The sequence below is a fragment of the Capronia epimyces genome (genome assembly GCF_000585565.1).
Source record: "Capronia epimyces CBS 606.96 chromosome Unknown aczIQ-supercont1.1, whole genome shotgun sequence".
In the NCBI taxonomy this organism is placed as follows: domain Eukaryota; kingdom Fungi; phylum Ascomycota; class Eurotiomycetes; order Chaetothyriales; family Herpotrichiellaceae; genus Capronia; species Capronia epimyces.
In genome coordinates this window covers 1,948,283-1,963,293 of record NW_006912904.1, presented here as the reverse complement: position 1 = coordinate 1,963,293, position 15,011 = coordinate 1,948,283, and the positions used below count along the sequence as shown (strand labels likewise).

The window sequence follows — 15,011 nt, the reverse complement described above, 5'->3', positions numbered from 1 at the left end:
TTGATGGTACACACATGATGGATGAACAAAAGTCAAGGATACTGTATCCCTGTAGATCGATTCGCCATGACAACTGAGCAGCGATCCAAGGGCTGCCTCCTTGACGCCTATACTACTTTACTTGACGACGTCTCATTAAGAGGGAGGCACCAAGGAGGCTACATGGTCGTGGTATCTATTCCACCAGACGATGGGCTGTGGATCATGTCGTACAAGTGGAAGGGCACAAGCAATCGCCTAGAAGTGCTTGATCGGGCTTGGTTGAAGCTGCCCCCTTTTTTCCTCTCAAAGACGCGACCATAGTCGCAGATAGTCTCGCCACTTCGCCACTTCGCCGATGTTCCGATGGACCTAATAGGCCTCGCAAAGACCCCGGGAACCATGGGCATGTGTCGAGTGTCTTGTGCAGGCCATGTCCACGGAAAAGAGCGGACGGTTGGGGTGTCTGCCCACTGTTCAGTCCCTAGCCAATGCACTCCAGGATGCTGGACTAGTCTACCTATGGAGTACGACCCCGTAAGCCGTACGGGAGGTGGCACCGCCCGACATATCGATTCGAGTCTCCAGGCTCTTATCTCAATCTTCGCTCCTAGGGTGGAGACGTACGTTATGACCACCTCGATCCGCATTGGTGTGGAAACTGGACGGTGTAGCATTTGTTTCATTCCTGTGTACGGAGTACAGATACGGTCTATGTTTATCTGTTATCGACCCGCATGAGTCGCAGCGGAAGAAGGAGTCAGCAGCATCGAAGGACGTCTCGAGCTCAAGCTTTCCTTTCGTTGCTCGCGGCCACGATTGGCTAAGAATCGCACTACAGATTCTTCGTCTCTGGTATCATCCATACGGATGGTAGACCCAGTTGCCGTGTAAAGTCGAGCAATCAGGGCCGATGGAAGCAAGCTTCAAAAGAGCATGATAAGCTCACGGCAATCAACAAAACAGGTGTCAACGGGTCAATCTCAGTTGCCAGGTTCTTCATTGTGACTACGATCTCCGCGTTTTCGCACTTGAACAGGTATAGCGGGTGATTCAGCAAGCTTTCCACAAGCTGCTCGCCCATGATAACGACGGGCCTAATTATGCCAGGCACCGTCTGATCCCGCGGTTGGGCTACAAGACAACACAGTACGGAGTACGAGTATATCGTGCTGGTGCAGATGTCCGAGATCAGAGGCCGAAGCCAGTCGGGAAACTCGTCATGATAGAGATAGCATAGGGATATATGGCGGTAGGCGGCTCTACCAAAAAGTGAGTCTCTCTTACTCTTCTCACAATCTCTACACAGCATGGCTTCGTCCGTCGAGAAGGTGCCGTCGCAGACGGACTTCAAAGTGTCTTCAACCCCCTCTGAGGCTCCCTCTTTCCAGAACGGAGCTACCCACGACGTTAACGTCGGCATTATCCTCACCCACGATGAATACCACTTGGCCACGCTGGGCTACAAGCAAGAGTTTATCCGGTGCCTGGGCTTATTTGAGTCTTGGGCCGCCACCTTTACTAGTATGAATTTCATCTCAGGTATCCCCGTGCTCTTCGGCTGGGTTATGTACACTGGAGGACCGGAAGCCGCCTTTTCCATCTGGACTTTAGTCGGCGGGCTTTCGTGCTGTGTTAGCTTGGTGATGGCTGAGCTGGGCGCCGCTCTTCCAACGACAGGAGGTATTTATTTCTGGAGCTACCGCCTGGGAGGAGAAAAGTATGGTCCTTTTCTCAGCTGGATGACCGCCTGGTGGAACTGGGCCGGGTGAGCACATTATTCACTCTCCAGCAGCAAACAAAGTAATGACTGTCTCAACAGGTGGGTCACAGTTGTTCCTGGGGTACAGCAGGGCGCCACGAATTTTTTAGTCTCAGCGCTCATGATCAAATACCCGGACGCCGAAGTGCTGAGCAAAGGCTGGTTCCTATGGCTGCTCACCAGCATCGGCATGATCTTCGCCATGATTCCGAATGTCTACAGCACCAAACTGCTGCAATACTATTTCCGCTTTGCCGTGGGCATTTTCTTCTCCCTCTTCTTCATGTATTGGATCTGGTTCCCGATCAAGGCTTCTGAGAAACATTTCAACACGAGTTCCGGCGTGTTCAACCTCTTCTATAACGGGATCAATCTTGGGGCGGAGAAAGAGGCCTCGGACGCGTACTGCTGGTAGGTAGTGACTCAAGTCGAAGAAGAACCAGTTTGGGCTAACAGGGTCTGCCAGGGTTATCTCGGCCCTGTTTGGAGCTTGGGTGTTCTATGGCTACGATGCGTCTGCTCATCTCAGTGAAGAGACAATGCAAGCCTCGACAGTGGTGGCCAAGGGCATGTATCTATCGACGTTTTCCGCCTGGCTTCTTTCGGTCCCGACGCTGATACTCATCCTGTTCTGTATGCAAGATTTTGAGGGCATCATCTCCGCAACGTACGCCAACAACTGGGCCGAGTATTTGGTTCAACTGGTGGGCGAAAACGGCGCTGTGGCGATCCTGGCTCTACTTTGGGTCGACTCGACGTGCGCCACGGCCAGCTGCTTCATGTCTGCCCAGCGCGTGACCTACGCCATCTCGCGAGACCACGTTCTTCCCTTTAGCTCCTTTTTCAGGAAGCTCTCGAAGAGGAAGATGGCCGTCAACGCGGCGCTGTTGGTCTGCGCCATTTCGATTGCCGTGACCACTGCGGTCATAGGTTCGGCCGTGGCTTTCTCTGCCATCACGGCCACTGCAACAATCGCCACGAATGTCTCATACCTATTTCCCATCGTTGCGAGGCAGACAGTTGGCCGTAAATCATTCGTGCCGGGGAAATGGCACCTGGGCAGATTCTCCGCCCCCCTGGCTCTGATAGCCACATTGTGGATCTCGTTTCTGTTCGTCGTGTTGACACTGCCGCAACTGTATCCTGTCGATGCGCAGACACTCAACTATGCACCAATTTGCATTGGCATCATCTCCATCGTCAGCCTGGTAGGATGGTTCTTCCCGAAATGGGGTGGGCGGCATTGGTTCGAGGGCCCAATCAAGACACTCAGCGAAGCCGACTTCAGGAATGTCCGGGTTGAAGGGGGAGTGGCGACCGTCGAGGAAGGAGATGCCATGGCGAACCTGAGGTTTGGACATCGGAAGAGTGTGAATGAGTGAAGTACGAGTGTTTTGAAGAAGAATGGGAGGGCCGCGTAGTTGATATATCTCACATTAGGTATTGTCTTTTTGGTCGTTCCTGTCTGTGGCTTTCAGAAGCCTGTCAGGTTTCCATCGCCCCAGTGAGGTTCGTTGCGAGGAGAGCTCAATATGTTGATAATGCCACCCCTAGCCCAACCCGAATTCTACAACTTCTGCCTTACAATCTCCCGTCCCGCTGCGCGCAGTGCATTTTCACCGTCGACAAGCACACACCACCCCTCTCCGCCCACCGTGCCATCTTCGAAGCCACCCACTGCGGACTCAAAGTTGTCCTTGGCAAACTTGAGTTCTTCGTCCCCAAAGGTCCCCGGCTGTAGGAAGACGGCCGTGATTCCCACGGCTTTGGCGTCCTTCAGCACTTGCCTAGTGACCGCGGGCGGCGTGACCAAAGACAGTCCCGTCTCGGTCGGGTGAGGCAGCGCCGAGACCGAAGGAATCGTGTCGTAGGTCTTGGAGGGCACCGAGATTGAGGGGCGGCCAGGGTTGATTGGCGTCACCGGAAGTGAGTGGACGTGATACCATGCAAAAACTAGCCCGGAGGAATTCAGGTCAATCTTGCCCTGTGGCCACGACAGGTGGTTGGCGGAGGAAGAAGGAGGCGAGATGCGAGATACCTACTTTTATATCCGAACTTGCTTTGGTCTTGAGACGCGCCAATGACCGCAAAGTACGGGAGAGAGAAAAAGCGTTTGGCCGCGGATTCCATGATGGATTATGGATATTGGATTTGTATTGGCCGGCAGCCTGTAGATGTTGGACCTCTGCTCGATTTCAGGACAAGGAATGATGGTGTCGTCAAAAAGCAATATCGTCATCTCTCATAGTGAAGAGGACCTAAGGGGCCCAGGTGGTGACCATGCGAGCACGTCAGAATCAAAGCCATTGACGCAGTTTGTTCCTCCGTAGAAAGCTGCCTGCTTGAGCCACTTGTGGCTGGGCAAGGCAGACTCTGGTCACGTGATGGTGCCCTGACAGGGTCACATGACAAGCACCTCGTTCTCACTCCTGACGGTTTGAGCCGCGCAGCTGGATATCTCAGTCTCACTACAGAATACCAGTAACTACATGGTTCATTTGCGTGTGACTCTGCTCTATTCTTGTCCGCTTAAGTATCAAACAATGGGAAGCCCCTCGTTCGAAGCTCCTGTGGCTGATGCCTTTAGGCTAGCCTGTGGCTGAAGTGGCTGAAGTGGCTGTGCCATCGGTGTCAGCCTCAGGCCGCCAACTAAGGGAGAAACAGCCAACCGAATCCACGAGCTTAGAGTCATCGTGCATTGAATCGTGCTCCCCAGACCAGGATCCTCTACGAGAGCTGTCTGACGGCGGGACTGTGCCCCTGGGAATTGGACCGTTTACCAAGTGAACCGCCTGTCAGACCCGGCGCTTTTTGTGAGGTGTCTCGCATTGAACAGCTGTGCGCCATGCTCACCAGCTTATCAACAATGGCGGGCTCCCTCCATAACTGCAGCTGTTGCTGCTCCAGACCTCAGCAGCTCATTTGTGGTGATCACTCCATCATATCGCTGCCTCTGCCTCTGAGACGCGAGCCCCTACCTCACTTGAAGCAGACCGTGAGTCGAGTCTGGGAGCAGAATGACTTCTCTGGCTCTTCGCACCAGGGATCAGCCCGATATCCGGGCTAAGATCAGCATTCACGACGAGTCCCCCAGTGACATAAGACAACGGCTACAGATCGCAAATCAAACCCAGAGAGCTCTGCGTTCACAACAATTATGGCACCCTCCCGAACCAAATGATTCGGCACTCCGCCTTGTCCCCCGCAAACCTCGAAACGTGCCTTATCCTTATCGTGCTGGTCAGAGCAACGACAATCCCACGTCCGACCCACAGTGTCAATGGGACAGGTCCAACAGTCTGAATTCGCTGTCAACCCTGCACCGTGAAGCTGAAGCTGGAGCGCTCAGCCTGTACAGAGGCTCCCCGATTTCTGCAATCAGCCCTCCACCTGTCGCCCCGACCGTGACCGATTGTCAGCTTCAAGACCCTTGCCCCCCTCGACCACAGTTGAGAATAGAGACATTCAGTGAACAACGGAAGTATCAAAAGGCTCTGAAGAGGTCACTTAAAAAACAGCAGAAGGAAGAGCTCAGACGACAGAAAGACGAGGAGAAATCGCGGCGGGCGGCATGGGCTGCCGAAGTTACGGCTGCGCGGAAGAAGGATGCTGCTGCTCGAGGAGAGACTCTACCACTGCGTAGCAGGACTACCAGGGCTATTGCATCTCAGGTAGTGAAGAATCTGAGCCTGAGAAGGCCTCTCAGCAAACTCAGCCGTCGCGCAAGGTCAGAAAAGGCTGACCCGCCGACTTTGGATGATTTCGACAGCAAGGAAGAGATCCGTGACTATCTCAACTGGTGTCCCGCTACCCCGTCTACGGCCCTGTCTACGGCCCTGTCTCCGGCCGCGTCTACGGCCCCGTCTGCGCGCCTGTCTGCGGATATCGCTGAGCTTCCTGCCGAGCTCCCTCAGTATACACCATTCCAAAATTCCACCCGAACTCAACATAATGAGCCTGTCACCCGCTTGAATGATGTCCTCCCAGCCAAGGAGAAAGAGAGCGGCATGCCCTCAAATCAACCCGAAGTCAGACAGAACAAATCCCAAACTTCTCCCAGATCCATGAGGTGTGATTCGTGCCAGAGTCCAATACGGCTGCATCAAGTGTATTATCACTGCTCGATATGTGAGGACGGCGATCGTATTCTATGCTCGTCATGTGATCAGGCTGGATGGAGCTGTCGGCATGAGATCACAGAAAAGATACGGAATGTGTCTCGTGTCGTCTCGCCCGAAGATCATGACCTTGCCACTCTGAACAGAGGACGAAGTCGGTCAGAAGCCCAGCAATATGCCGCTGCAACGGCAGGATTGGCCATGGCGGACTTTTCGAAAGTTCATAGTCGTCGGACCGAGAGGCCACTTCAGGCGTCGAAAACGATAGTCAACCCGGGTGCTTGTCCTGAGATCTCAGCCCTGAAGAAGTCGAGACATGCCTCGGTGGAGACCGATGCATCTACTAGGACAGATCACGCCAAGGACAATGAACTTTGGCGACGTGAGCGTGACATGATTTTACGTGAAAAGGAGATAGCCTTACGGGAGAGGGAGACTGCCATAAGAGAGCAACAAGCCTCACTGAGGGAACAGGAAGCCGTCTTGGCCATCAAACAACAGCTGTGCACTCTCCAGTCACAGGCAGCCATGGTGCAGCGAGTGGATGAGGCGTCAACTGGGATTGGCTCGCAGTTTCAAGATCTACCTTCTGTAAGTCTGCAATGCACCCCCTCATACCTACCTGGATTGCTGTTTCTATTTCTACTGAAACTATGGGGCTAACGCTGGCGGCCAGGATGACCACGTCAAAAATCATGGCACCAAGCGCAAAGCAGGTGGAGATCGAGCTTCAATGCCCCTTGCATCCAACTCCGTGTCCTCGAACCCGCAGACTCCCCTGAAGCGTTCTCCCGGTGGAGGAGGCCGAGAGCCGGATGACGAAGACGATGAAGAATCTGCAGGTACACCCAAAAAGATCAAACAGACCTTGGATCCCCTCCGTACTACGGAAAAGTTGTTCGCTTGCCCATTTGCGAAGTACCACAAGTCCAGATACTCTGAACAAAACCGTCATGAGAAGCAGTACCGCGGGTGCTCAAGTGGATACTGGCCAGATATCTCTCGTCTTAAGCAGCACCTTTACCGTGTCCATTGGCGGAAAATTTATTGCGTCCGCTGCTACACCAAGTTCGATAATCAGGATCTGTTACAGGCGCATCTACGTACCGAGTCGTGCCTTGTGGTAGATTGTCCGTATCCAGAAAAGTTTGACGAGGCACAATATAACGAGATTCGACGGAAGCGGCCGGCAAACACCCCGGAGCAAGTTTGGTATACCATTTACGGCATCCTCTTTCCTAATCAACCGCAGCCAGAGAGCCCCTATGCTGACAACGTCGACACATCGCCACAGTCAGCGCTCAGTCCTGCTGCAGCGGAGTGTCAAGATGCCATGGAAGCCTTGGGCGAACGCTTCGAATCTCGGCTAGATCAGTATCTTGCAGCTCCGGGGCAAGACTGGCTACGTTCTATGGAGACGCGCGAGTTTATCCGTCAACAACTGAGAGTATCTATGACAGAGGTACTTGGAAGACTCAATCCCGCCGGCAGCTTTGTTACTGCAAACCCTTCTGCTGAGGCCTCGCCACATTCAGCTTTCCCTCCCGACTCGGCACGCCGAAACTCGATTTCGCTAACGCCCGTCTCGTCGATCCCTGCGACACCCTTGAATGGGAACCAGCAACGAGTAACAGAGTCAAATTCACATTTCCTGCTTCCAGGGCATCACCAATATTTTAGTCGGCCACTTCCGGCTAGACCGAGACAAGATGGTTTCTCAGTCGAACAAGCTCTCGCAGTTGAACGGGTGCATCAACCACCTAGCCAAAGTTTCGCAGTAGGCGAGAGTATGACTGGCGTCACCGTTCCAGCGTTATCGAACATTGACACTCAAATCGATACCTATGATGACGAGTGTAACAGCTGGAGCCACGGGGATGAACTTGATCACACAATCTTCACTGATTTCAACTTCGGGTTTGATACAAGCACAAGCTTACCCTCAGCAATTGATGAAGTGATGCCGTTGCCGTTGCAACCCTCAACGGTACAACCTCCCGCGCTGGCCAATGGATTTACTCCGGTCAAGCTTTCCAGTGTGGTTGATATGCCTAGTACACCGGGCGCCACCGCCACCTCCCAACTAAAGCCAAATCACTCCGCAACTTCATCGATAGACTCTGGATATGGCAGCTTAGGAGATGGTTCCGTACCCGCCTCTTCTAGCAATTTCTCTGGGGCGCCCAAAACCAAAGGGATAAGGCCAAAACGGGAGAACGTGAAAGGAACAGAGGGACAAACACGAAAAGAACCTAGCCCTGTCCCGGAGGAGGACATCAACTTTGATGCTTTGGACATTTCTTTACAGGAGTTTTTGGGCGGGACGGAGATGGACGAGTTTGCAGACTTGACTGGCGAGAGTCTTTCAAAATATCTGGACACGAAGTATCCAGCTGCTTCGGGGACAGATCAGATACTGTGATAGATAGAGTATGACCGAAAGAACCATCTCCAGAGTCTTGACTCGTGGCACTGTCGACTTCCTGTGTCTGACGTGCGCCTTGATTCATAGAGCCACGACAGTAGTAAATAGGTGCCAAGACGGAGGGGAACCGGATACTACTTTTCCAGGGGCAGCATCCAATACCAAATCGACGAGGTCCAGGTATCAATCCGTGGCGGCTCGCACCCCCCCAGGTTGGGTTCTAGGATCATCATGGCGGACCACACACGAGGCTCGTGGGCTTGAGCTTTCGCTACTGTGCAGTGTGTACTCCGTGCTCCGTAATGTTCCACTCCTCCTTGACCCTCGACTTCGCACTTCCTTCGGCGTCGCGTCAGCGTCATGATCCACTGAGCTGGTGCGGGTGGAAATCTACTCTGTACATGGAACGGACTGACATCATAGTGATTTACATCATCATCGCCATCGCAATCATGCATCGGTACAAAATCCCATGGAAAGCGATCTCGACCTACTCCTACCTAGGTAGGTAGTCTTCCTCGCAGTGCCTCTTCCTCGTTCCTCGATCCCTTCATCCTCTCCCGCACACATGGCCGAATCAGAATCAGAGTCAGGGTCAGTGATCCAGCTAAAATGCAGTTGCAACGAGTATCCCTGGGGCAAGATAGGGAGACAATCGCTAGCTGCCCGGCTCTGCGAGAAGACGAACCCCGAGTTCCAGGTAGACGAGAGCAAACCGTACGCGGAAATGTGGATGGGCACATACCCTGAACTGCCGTCGTACTCGTTGAAGACAGGCGAGGATCTGCAAGAGATCCTCAACAAGAACAAGGACAAGCTGATTGGGAAGACCGTGGTCGACAAGTTTGGAGCCAACCTACCGTTTCTTCCCAAGATCCTCTCCATCGCGAAGGCGCTGCCGTTGCAGATTCATCCGAATAGAGAGTTGTCGGAGAAGTTACACAAGGAGGATCCAGAAAAGTATACAGACCCCAACCACAAGCCGGAGATAGCGGTCGCGCTTGGGAAGTTTGAGGCTTTCATCGGATATAAGCCTCTGAAAGACATTGAAGAGTTAACCAAGTTGGACTGCCTCGAACAATTTGTGCCCCGGTCCGGGTCCGGCAGCCAACAGTTCGACAATGAGACACTTCGCGAAGTTTGTCGAAGCATGCTCAAGGCGCCCGAGGACACCGTCGCTGCTGCGGTCAAAGGGCTTCTGTCGACACCTGTAGAGCGATATGGGAAGCAGGCATACATTCTAGATCTAACTCGCCGGTTAGAGGAGCAATACGGACGGCATGACAACGGCAACCTCGTGGCTTTGGTGTGCATGAACTACATGGTCTTGGAAGCCGGATCGGTGGTGTACATCCCCGCGGATGGCATTCACGCCTATCTCTCCGGCGACATTGTCGAGTGTATGGCTCGCTCGAACAATGTCATCAATACCGGCTTCTGTCCCAAGCCGGACCGGGACTCGGTGGATCTGTTTACAGATGCTCTGACCTTCAAGCAACATGATCCTTCCGAACCCATGCTAAAGAGGGAAGCAACTGACAAGAGCGGCAACGGCAAGACCATCGAGTTCAGACCCCCCATGAGCGAGTTCAATATTCTGGTGACGGAGCTGTCCCCGGGAGAGACAGAAACCGTAAAGCCAATCTTGGGCCCGAGCATCATGGTCGCCACGACTGGATACGGCAACTTGACAGCGGAAGGGCGAGAGTATCCACTTGGGGAAGGCTACATTTATTTCATCGGGCAGGGGGTTCCCGTCGAGATCAATGCTAGAGACAAACTGGCTGTCTACCGGGCATATGCTGAATGAGCCGGTTTACTGGACAGTCAATACCGAGAGTTGAGTGGGATTGACAGGTCCCATAAAGGATATAGATGATATAAAACTGTCTTTACTTAGTAATATCGTTCATCACAGTCCTCTTATTCCCGGCTGCAGTCGATGTTGTGATCTAGCCTTATACACTCTTGTACATCATGTCAGCGTCGACTTCAGGCATCCAAGCCGCACACGCTTTAATGGCAGTAGCAGTGGCAGTGGCAGCGGCAGCGGCAGCGGCAGCGTACAAAATCAAAGCGCCGCGGCGCGTGCTTTAAGACCACCAGATCCTCCCTCCCGGCCCTATCGCCGCGAGATACGCGTACGGATACAGCACCCTCAATGTCAGCGCTCGGACTTCGATCTCTTCTCCCTTTTCCTGCGGCGTTTTGTGGGGAGTGGAAATCGCCGAGGAAGCTCTTTGCCTTGCCACGTCCGTCCATCGATGGTCACAATACTGCGAGCACGTCCGACCACCAAGGCCATACTTTACTGTGTATATGAAAGAACTCTTTTGAGAGCCAGAGACATATTCATAATCAAGACGATTTCTACGACGTCGAGGGCCACACAGTCTGTGATCCTCACCTCACGCCCTCAACCTCACGATTTGATGCCAGCGCGTACGGCACATCCAAGTGGGCCGTCCTCAAATTGAGCGAGTTCATGCTCGTCGAACACGCTGCCGACGGTCTTCTGGCGTACTCGGTGCACCCTGGCGGCATCATGACTCGACTAGCAGAGGCCATGCACCAAGACACACATTCCGGTAAGAGCAAAAGCAGGATCCGCTGCCTGTTTCCACGGCTAGTGTGGTGTTGAGCAGACCTTTTGGCGTTCTGGACAGCCTTGACCGACAACCCGGCATTGACGGGAGACACGATAGCCTTCTTGACGCACGAACGTAGGCCCTGGCTGGCTGGCCGCTACCTCAGCTGCACCCGGGACATGGAAGAGCTTCTGGCCCGCGAAGACGAGATCTCAGGATCCGAGAAGCTCAAGGTGAGACTGGTGCTATGATGGCCTGGAATCTGGAATCTTTACAACCCAGGTCCGCCGGTTCTCTGGCAGTGCTCCGGATGCACAGCATGGTTTGAGGTATTCTGCTAATGCACATGAGCGACTTCACTCTGTTCTTTGCATGCGTCGAGCCTCCTCTCCGTCTCAGGTCTAGCTGCATGATGGTTTTTCATTCGGCGAGCCGAGTTGTGAGAGCACCCACGCCGGTCCTTGGGCCTTCCATTGCTCCAGTTGCTGCTCATCCCGCAGCCAGACCGAACCCATCATGCCGGCACTATTTGCTGTCGTCCCACCAACGTTCTCTTTCGATCGTGGTATCGTTACAATCCACTTCTCTGTGAGCACAACATTGTGCGGGCACTCTGCTTGCTCGTCCGGGATGGTCAACGCACGCCTGCAATCCCCGAGGAGTCGCAGATACACATCAAACAACTCGGGTCCAGAAACTACATGATTATCAAACCGATGAATGAAATGCACGAACGGGATCGAGTGCGGCGGCAGAGGAGGGTCATAGTCCGGGAACAACCTCCAGCCGCAGGCACTGGGCTGAAGTGCATCAGGATGTGGAATCGCCTGCATGTGCTTGTGGCTCCTGCTGGCTCCTGCAGCCAATCCGCAATTGAAAATGACATAGAAGCGGCCGTCCGTCTCGGTGAGGAGTTTCCACGCTGCTTCCAGATCGGCCTGAGACAGAGGCTCAGGTTGCCGTTGATACGAATCCACGGTCAGGAGCAGAAGATGCGGTCGAAAGACACTGAACTTGTTGACCACGAGGAGGTGTGTGTCGTGGATGGTGGTGATCAAGAGATCGGGATGGACATTGGCAATGTCGCTGCCAGGGCCAAAGGTTTCCGGGCGCGAGACTGCATTATGAGTCGGAGCCTGTTTAGGGGAAGCAAGAGCCTGTCCTGCAGCGGGTTTGCCGGTGAGGGACTCCGTGATTTCATATTTGAACTGGTTTGTCGCGCAGCGTCAGCAAAAGGGGAACGAAATCTCTCCAGTGTGAGCAACACGCACTTTGACACCGTTATCTTCGACCTCGGTTTCTCGGGAGACCTGGTGACTCACCACGCCACTGGCGACGAGGCTATCGAATCGAGATAGCAAACCGTCATAGTCAAGCTCCCGAGACATGGGTTCTCAATCCAGGCGCGGAGTCCAGGCTGTCTTCCAGCGTATCAAGATTGCAGGATAGGTGACGTTTCTTATCACTGGTATTATTGTGGCTTTTGAGGAAAGACAATGCTGGAGCTCCCCCTGATCACTGCTGGTGTCTTTGGGCCGCTGCTCCGCCCCTTCTTCTGGGGGCCAGAACTCCTCATTCGTTGGACTCTGGGAGGATTAGGAGGCCTAAGCCTTAGCCTCAGGCGACCATCACCGTTGCACGCGCCGTTCCGTTCTGCAAAAGCCGGTTTACAAACTGTACGGAGTATGGGGCACTATTCCTGGAACGCTCTAGGTTTCACAATCTCAGCCTCAGCTTGAGGAGTTGCACCAGCGCGGGCTCCAAGCACATGGAAACACATCCGTATATGGATATATGCTCCCGATACACTGTCTAGTTGGCTATTGCATACCAACCTTCCAAAGCACGTCTCTCGCTGACTGCCTCTCGACAAACAAACCTGAAGAAAGTTGTATGCGGTCGTACAGTGCACAAGATGCCTGGAGAGATTGAAAAGCTACACAGGGCAGAGACAGGCGAGGCAGGCTTTGGCTTTTCTCGCCTGGAAGCCACGCTGGGCACCAACACAGAGGTGGTGCCCAGACCCAATTCGAGGGAGACGAACGCTGTCTACCGACACACCAACGCGGATGATCTACAAATGTCCAACGAACTGAACTTTGACTACGCGCTGGACGCGGGCGACTATCCGCTCGACAACCTCCAGTCTCTCCAGCAAGTGTTTGATGCTGTGCAGTTTCATACGCACTTGGGAAAATACGAGAACTTCTCCGCCCAGACGGAGATTGAATGCCTAGAAGTCACGCACGCCGGGGCAGGTATGTGGCTCAGGCCGATGCCAACGTCTTCTCGTGTTGCGGTTGTGCTAGGGCTATGGCTAACCTGCTAGAAGAATGGAGAACGCTTGATGATTATGGACTGAAGGATGTCATACAGGTCAGTCCCGGTTGACTCGGGGGGTGAACCCTTATCCTCCTATCACCCCTTTGCTTGGTCTGAACTGGCACTATAGGGGTCGAGCGCGGGCGCACCTCTGCATCATCCAAATGAAAATGGCCAGGAGGTGCCCTTGCCACCACCCAGCGCTGACATCGACAATATCCCGAAAGGTCGCCTCCTCCTCTTGTGAGTCTTTTTTGGGGAGTCTTCCGAACGTAGCACTGGCACTGATGAACAAGTGCAGCCTCGTGCCGCTGATGCCCGCCAAAGACACATCCTTCGGCAGCCGCATCCAGATGTCTCAATGCAGCGCACAACACCTATATCAGACCATGAAGGTACATCCTATCTTCTTGCTGAACATGCTCGGCCGGCCAGATTATTGGGCGCCAGTGCACCACTGGGACACGGGCCAGGGCGACAAGATACAAGCGTTTGGTAAGTACATAGTATGATAGCCATGACGTGACGAGAAGAACAGACTGTCGTTCATCTTGAATTGTCGCGGGCATGAGCAGGACACTGATGATGTGATGTGATGTTTTGCATCCTAGACTTCTCCTGCCAGCATCCACGCTGGAACCTGCAGGTCCAAGGGGCACCGCTGTCGGTGTACATGCGGCACGACGTTTCCAAACGCGAGACCATCTACCTCATCTCGCACAAGCGACAGGATAGCAGCATCTACGCCTTGAAAAACGTGCTCGAAATTGCGCTGCGCACCAGCTCCAAGCCAGCGCGACCGGGCATCTTCCTGGACGACCCGTTCGACATGCACGTCATCTTGTCGACGCTGTCGCTCGAGGCATCCAAACATCACGTCCAGCGCTTCCGACGCTTCATGTGGACGCAGATCAACAAGGTCGACGACCAACTGGCCAGCCTGCAGAACCGCGACCGGACGCAGCTGTCGGAACTGACCAAGCAACTGCAGGTGATCAGCCAGAACGCCGACTCGCACATTGCCAACGCCGACGTGTGCATCATCACGGCCACGGGGATCCGGGACGCCCACGCGCGCATCTTCGACGCTCCGGTCGAGCCGTTCCGGCACCAGCAGGTGCGGGACTCGATCGACTACGTGATCGACTCGATGCAGAAGCAGAAGATGTGGTTCCTCAACTACAAGAACCGCAAGGACAGCACCATGAGCCTGGTGTACAACCTGGTGACGCAGCAGGACGCGGCCAACAACATCGGTCTCGCGGCCGACATGAAGCGTGACAGTACCAGCATGAGCGCCATCGCCTCCTTGACCATGGTCTTTCTTCCTGGTACCTTCACCGCCGCCATCCTCGACGGTGGGATCTTCTCCTCGCCGGGCGGCTCTCACGTCACCGTCAATGGCATCTGGTGGTTCTGGCTGCTCCTCACTTTGGTGCTGACTTTGATCACCATGGGGAGCTGGTGGCTGTACAGACGGAAAAAAGACGCCGAGAGCCTGAACCCGATCCTGCTGGCAGACACGAACGCGAAAACGAGGACCGGCTCGACCAGACCGAATCTCAAAAGCTTCTCGAGCGGCGGGAGTTTCTCGTGGCCTAATCGGTATAGCCTAGGGAGAATAGGAAGCCAGGGAGAAGGAGGGAAAACGGATTGATTCGTTACCAACCACTTCCCTTTTGCCTTCCTTGCTAGAATGACCTACGACACCAAACTGACTTAACACCTACGACACCAAACGCGAGAGAAACAGTGAGCAATAGATGCCACGGATGGACAGTATAGGATCTGTGCGGGATATACACTACACGGACAGA

At 54.0% G+C, this 15,011-nt stretch overlaps 8 protein-coding genes across 8 annotated transcripts; 6 read left to right on the top strand and 2 right to left on the bottom strand.

The window, feature by feature from the left end:
• Positions 1–1,289: 1,289 nt before the first annotated feature.
• A1O3_00730 (uncharacterized protein) lies at positions 1,290–3,123 on the top strand (the record flags this gene model as incomplete). Its single annotated transcript, XM_007730880.1, has 3 exons — positions 1,290–1,747; positions 1,802–2,152; positions 2,208–3,123. 3 exons carry the CDS (start codon positions 1,290–1,292, stop codon positions 3,121–3,123), a joined length of 1,725 nt encoding a protein of 574 aa, XP_007729070.1.
• A 185-nt stretch (positions 3,124–3,308) lies between these two features.
• On the bottom strand, positions 3,309–3,871 carry A1O3_00729 (uncharacterized protein; the record flags this gene model as incomplete). Its single annotated transcript, XM_007730879.1, has 2 exons — positions 3,309–3,694; positions 3,784–3,871. 2 exons carry the CDS (start codon positions 3,869–3,871, stop codon positions 3,309–3,311), a joined length of 474 nt encoding a protein of 157 aa, XP_007729069.1.
• An 887-nt stretch (positions 3,872–4,758) lies between these two features.
• Positions 4,759–8,281, top strand: A1O3_00728 (uncharacterized protein; the record flags this gene model as incomplete). The annotated part of the gene is made up of 2 exons (XM_007730878.1): positions 4,759–6,450; positions 6,536–8,281. 2 exons carry the CDS (start codon positions 4,759–4,761, stop codon positions 8,279–8,281), a joined length of 3,438 nt encoding a protein of 1,145 aa, XP_007729068.1.
• Positions 8,282–8,852: 571 nt separating this feature from the next.
• A1O3_00727 (phosphomannose isomerase type I) lies at positions 8,853–10,094 on the top strand (the record flags this gene model as incomplete). Its single annotated transcript, XM_007730877.1, has 1 exon — positions 8,853–10,094. The coding sequence occupies one exon, from the start codon at positions 8,853–8,855 to the stop codon at positions 10,092–10,094; it is 1,242 nt and encodes a 413-aa protein (XP_007729067.1).
• A 675-nt stretch (positions 10,095–10,769) lies between these two features.
• Positions 10,770–11,123, top strand: A1O3_00726 (uncharacterized protein; the record flags this gene model as incomplete). Its single annotated transcript, XM_007730876.1, has 2 exons — positions 10,770–10,872; positions 10,951–11,123. 2 exons carry the CDS (start codon positions 10,770–10,772, stop codon positions 11,121–11,123), a joined length of 276 nt encoding a protein of 91 aa, XP_007729066.1.
• A 150-nt stretch (positions 11,124–11,273) lies between these two features.
• A1O3_00725 (uncharacterized protein) lies at positions 11,274–12,260 on the bottom strand (the record flags this gene model as incomplete). Its single annotated transcript, XM_007730875.1, has 2 exons — positions 11,274–12,080; positions 12,144–12,260. The coding sequence occupies 2 exons, from the start codon at positions 12,258–12,260 to the stop codon at positions 11,274–11,276; spliced, it is 924 nt and encodes a 307-aa protein (XP_007729065.1).
• Positions 12,261–12,787: 527 nt separating this feature from the next.
• A1O3_00724 (uncharacterized protein) lies at positions 12,788–13,263 on the top strand (the record flags this gene model as incomplete). Its single annotated transcript, XM_007730874.1, has 2 exons — positions 12,788–13,130; positions 13,205–13,263. 2 exons carry the CDS (start codon positions 12,788–12,790, stop codon positions 13,261–13,263), a joined length of 402 nt encoding a protein of 133 aa, XP_007729064.1.
• Positions 13,264–13,613: 350 nt separating this feature from the next.
• On the top strand, positions 13,614–14,851 carry A1O3_00723 (uncharacterized protein; the record flags this gene model as incomplete). Its single annotated transcript, XM_007730873.1, has 2 exons — positions 13,614–13,689; positions 13,806–14,851. 2 exons carry the CDS (start codon positions 13,614–13,616, stop codon positions 14,849–14,851), a joined length of 1,122 nt encoding a protein of 373 aa, XP_007729063.1.
• Between the last annotated feature and the right edge of the window lie 160 nt (positions 14,852–15,011).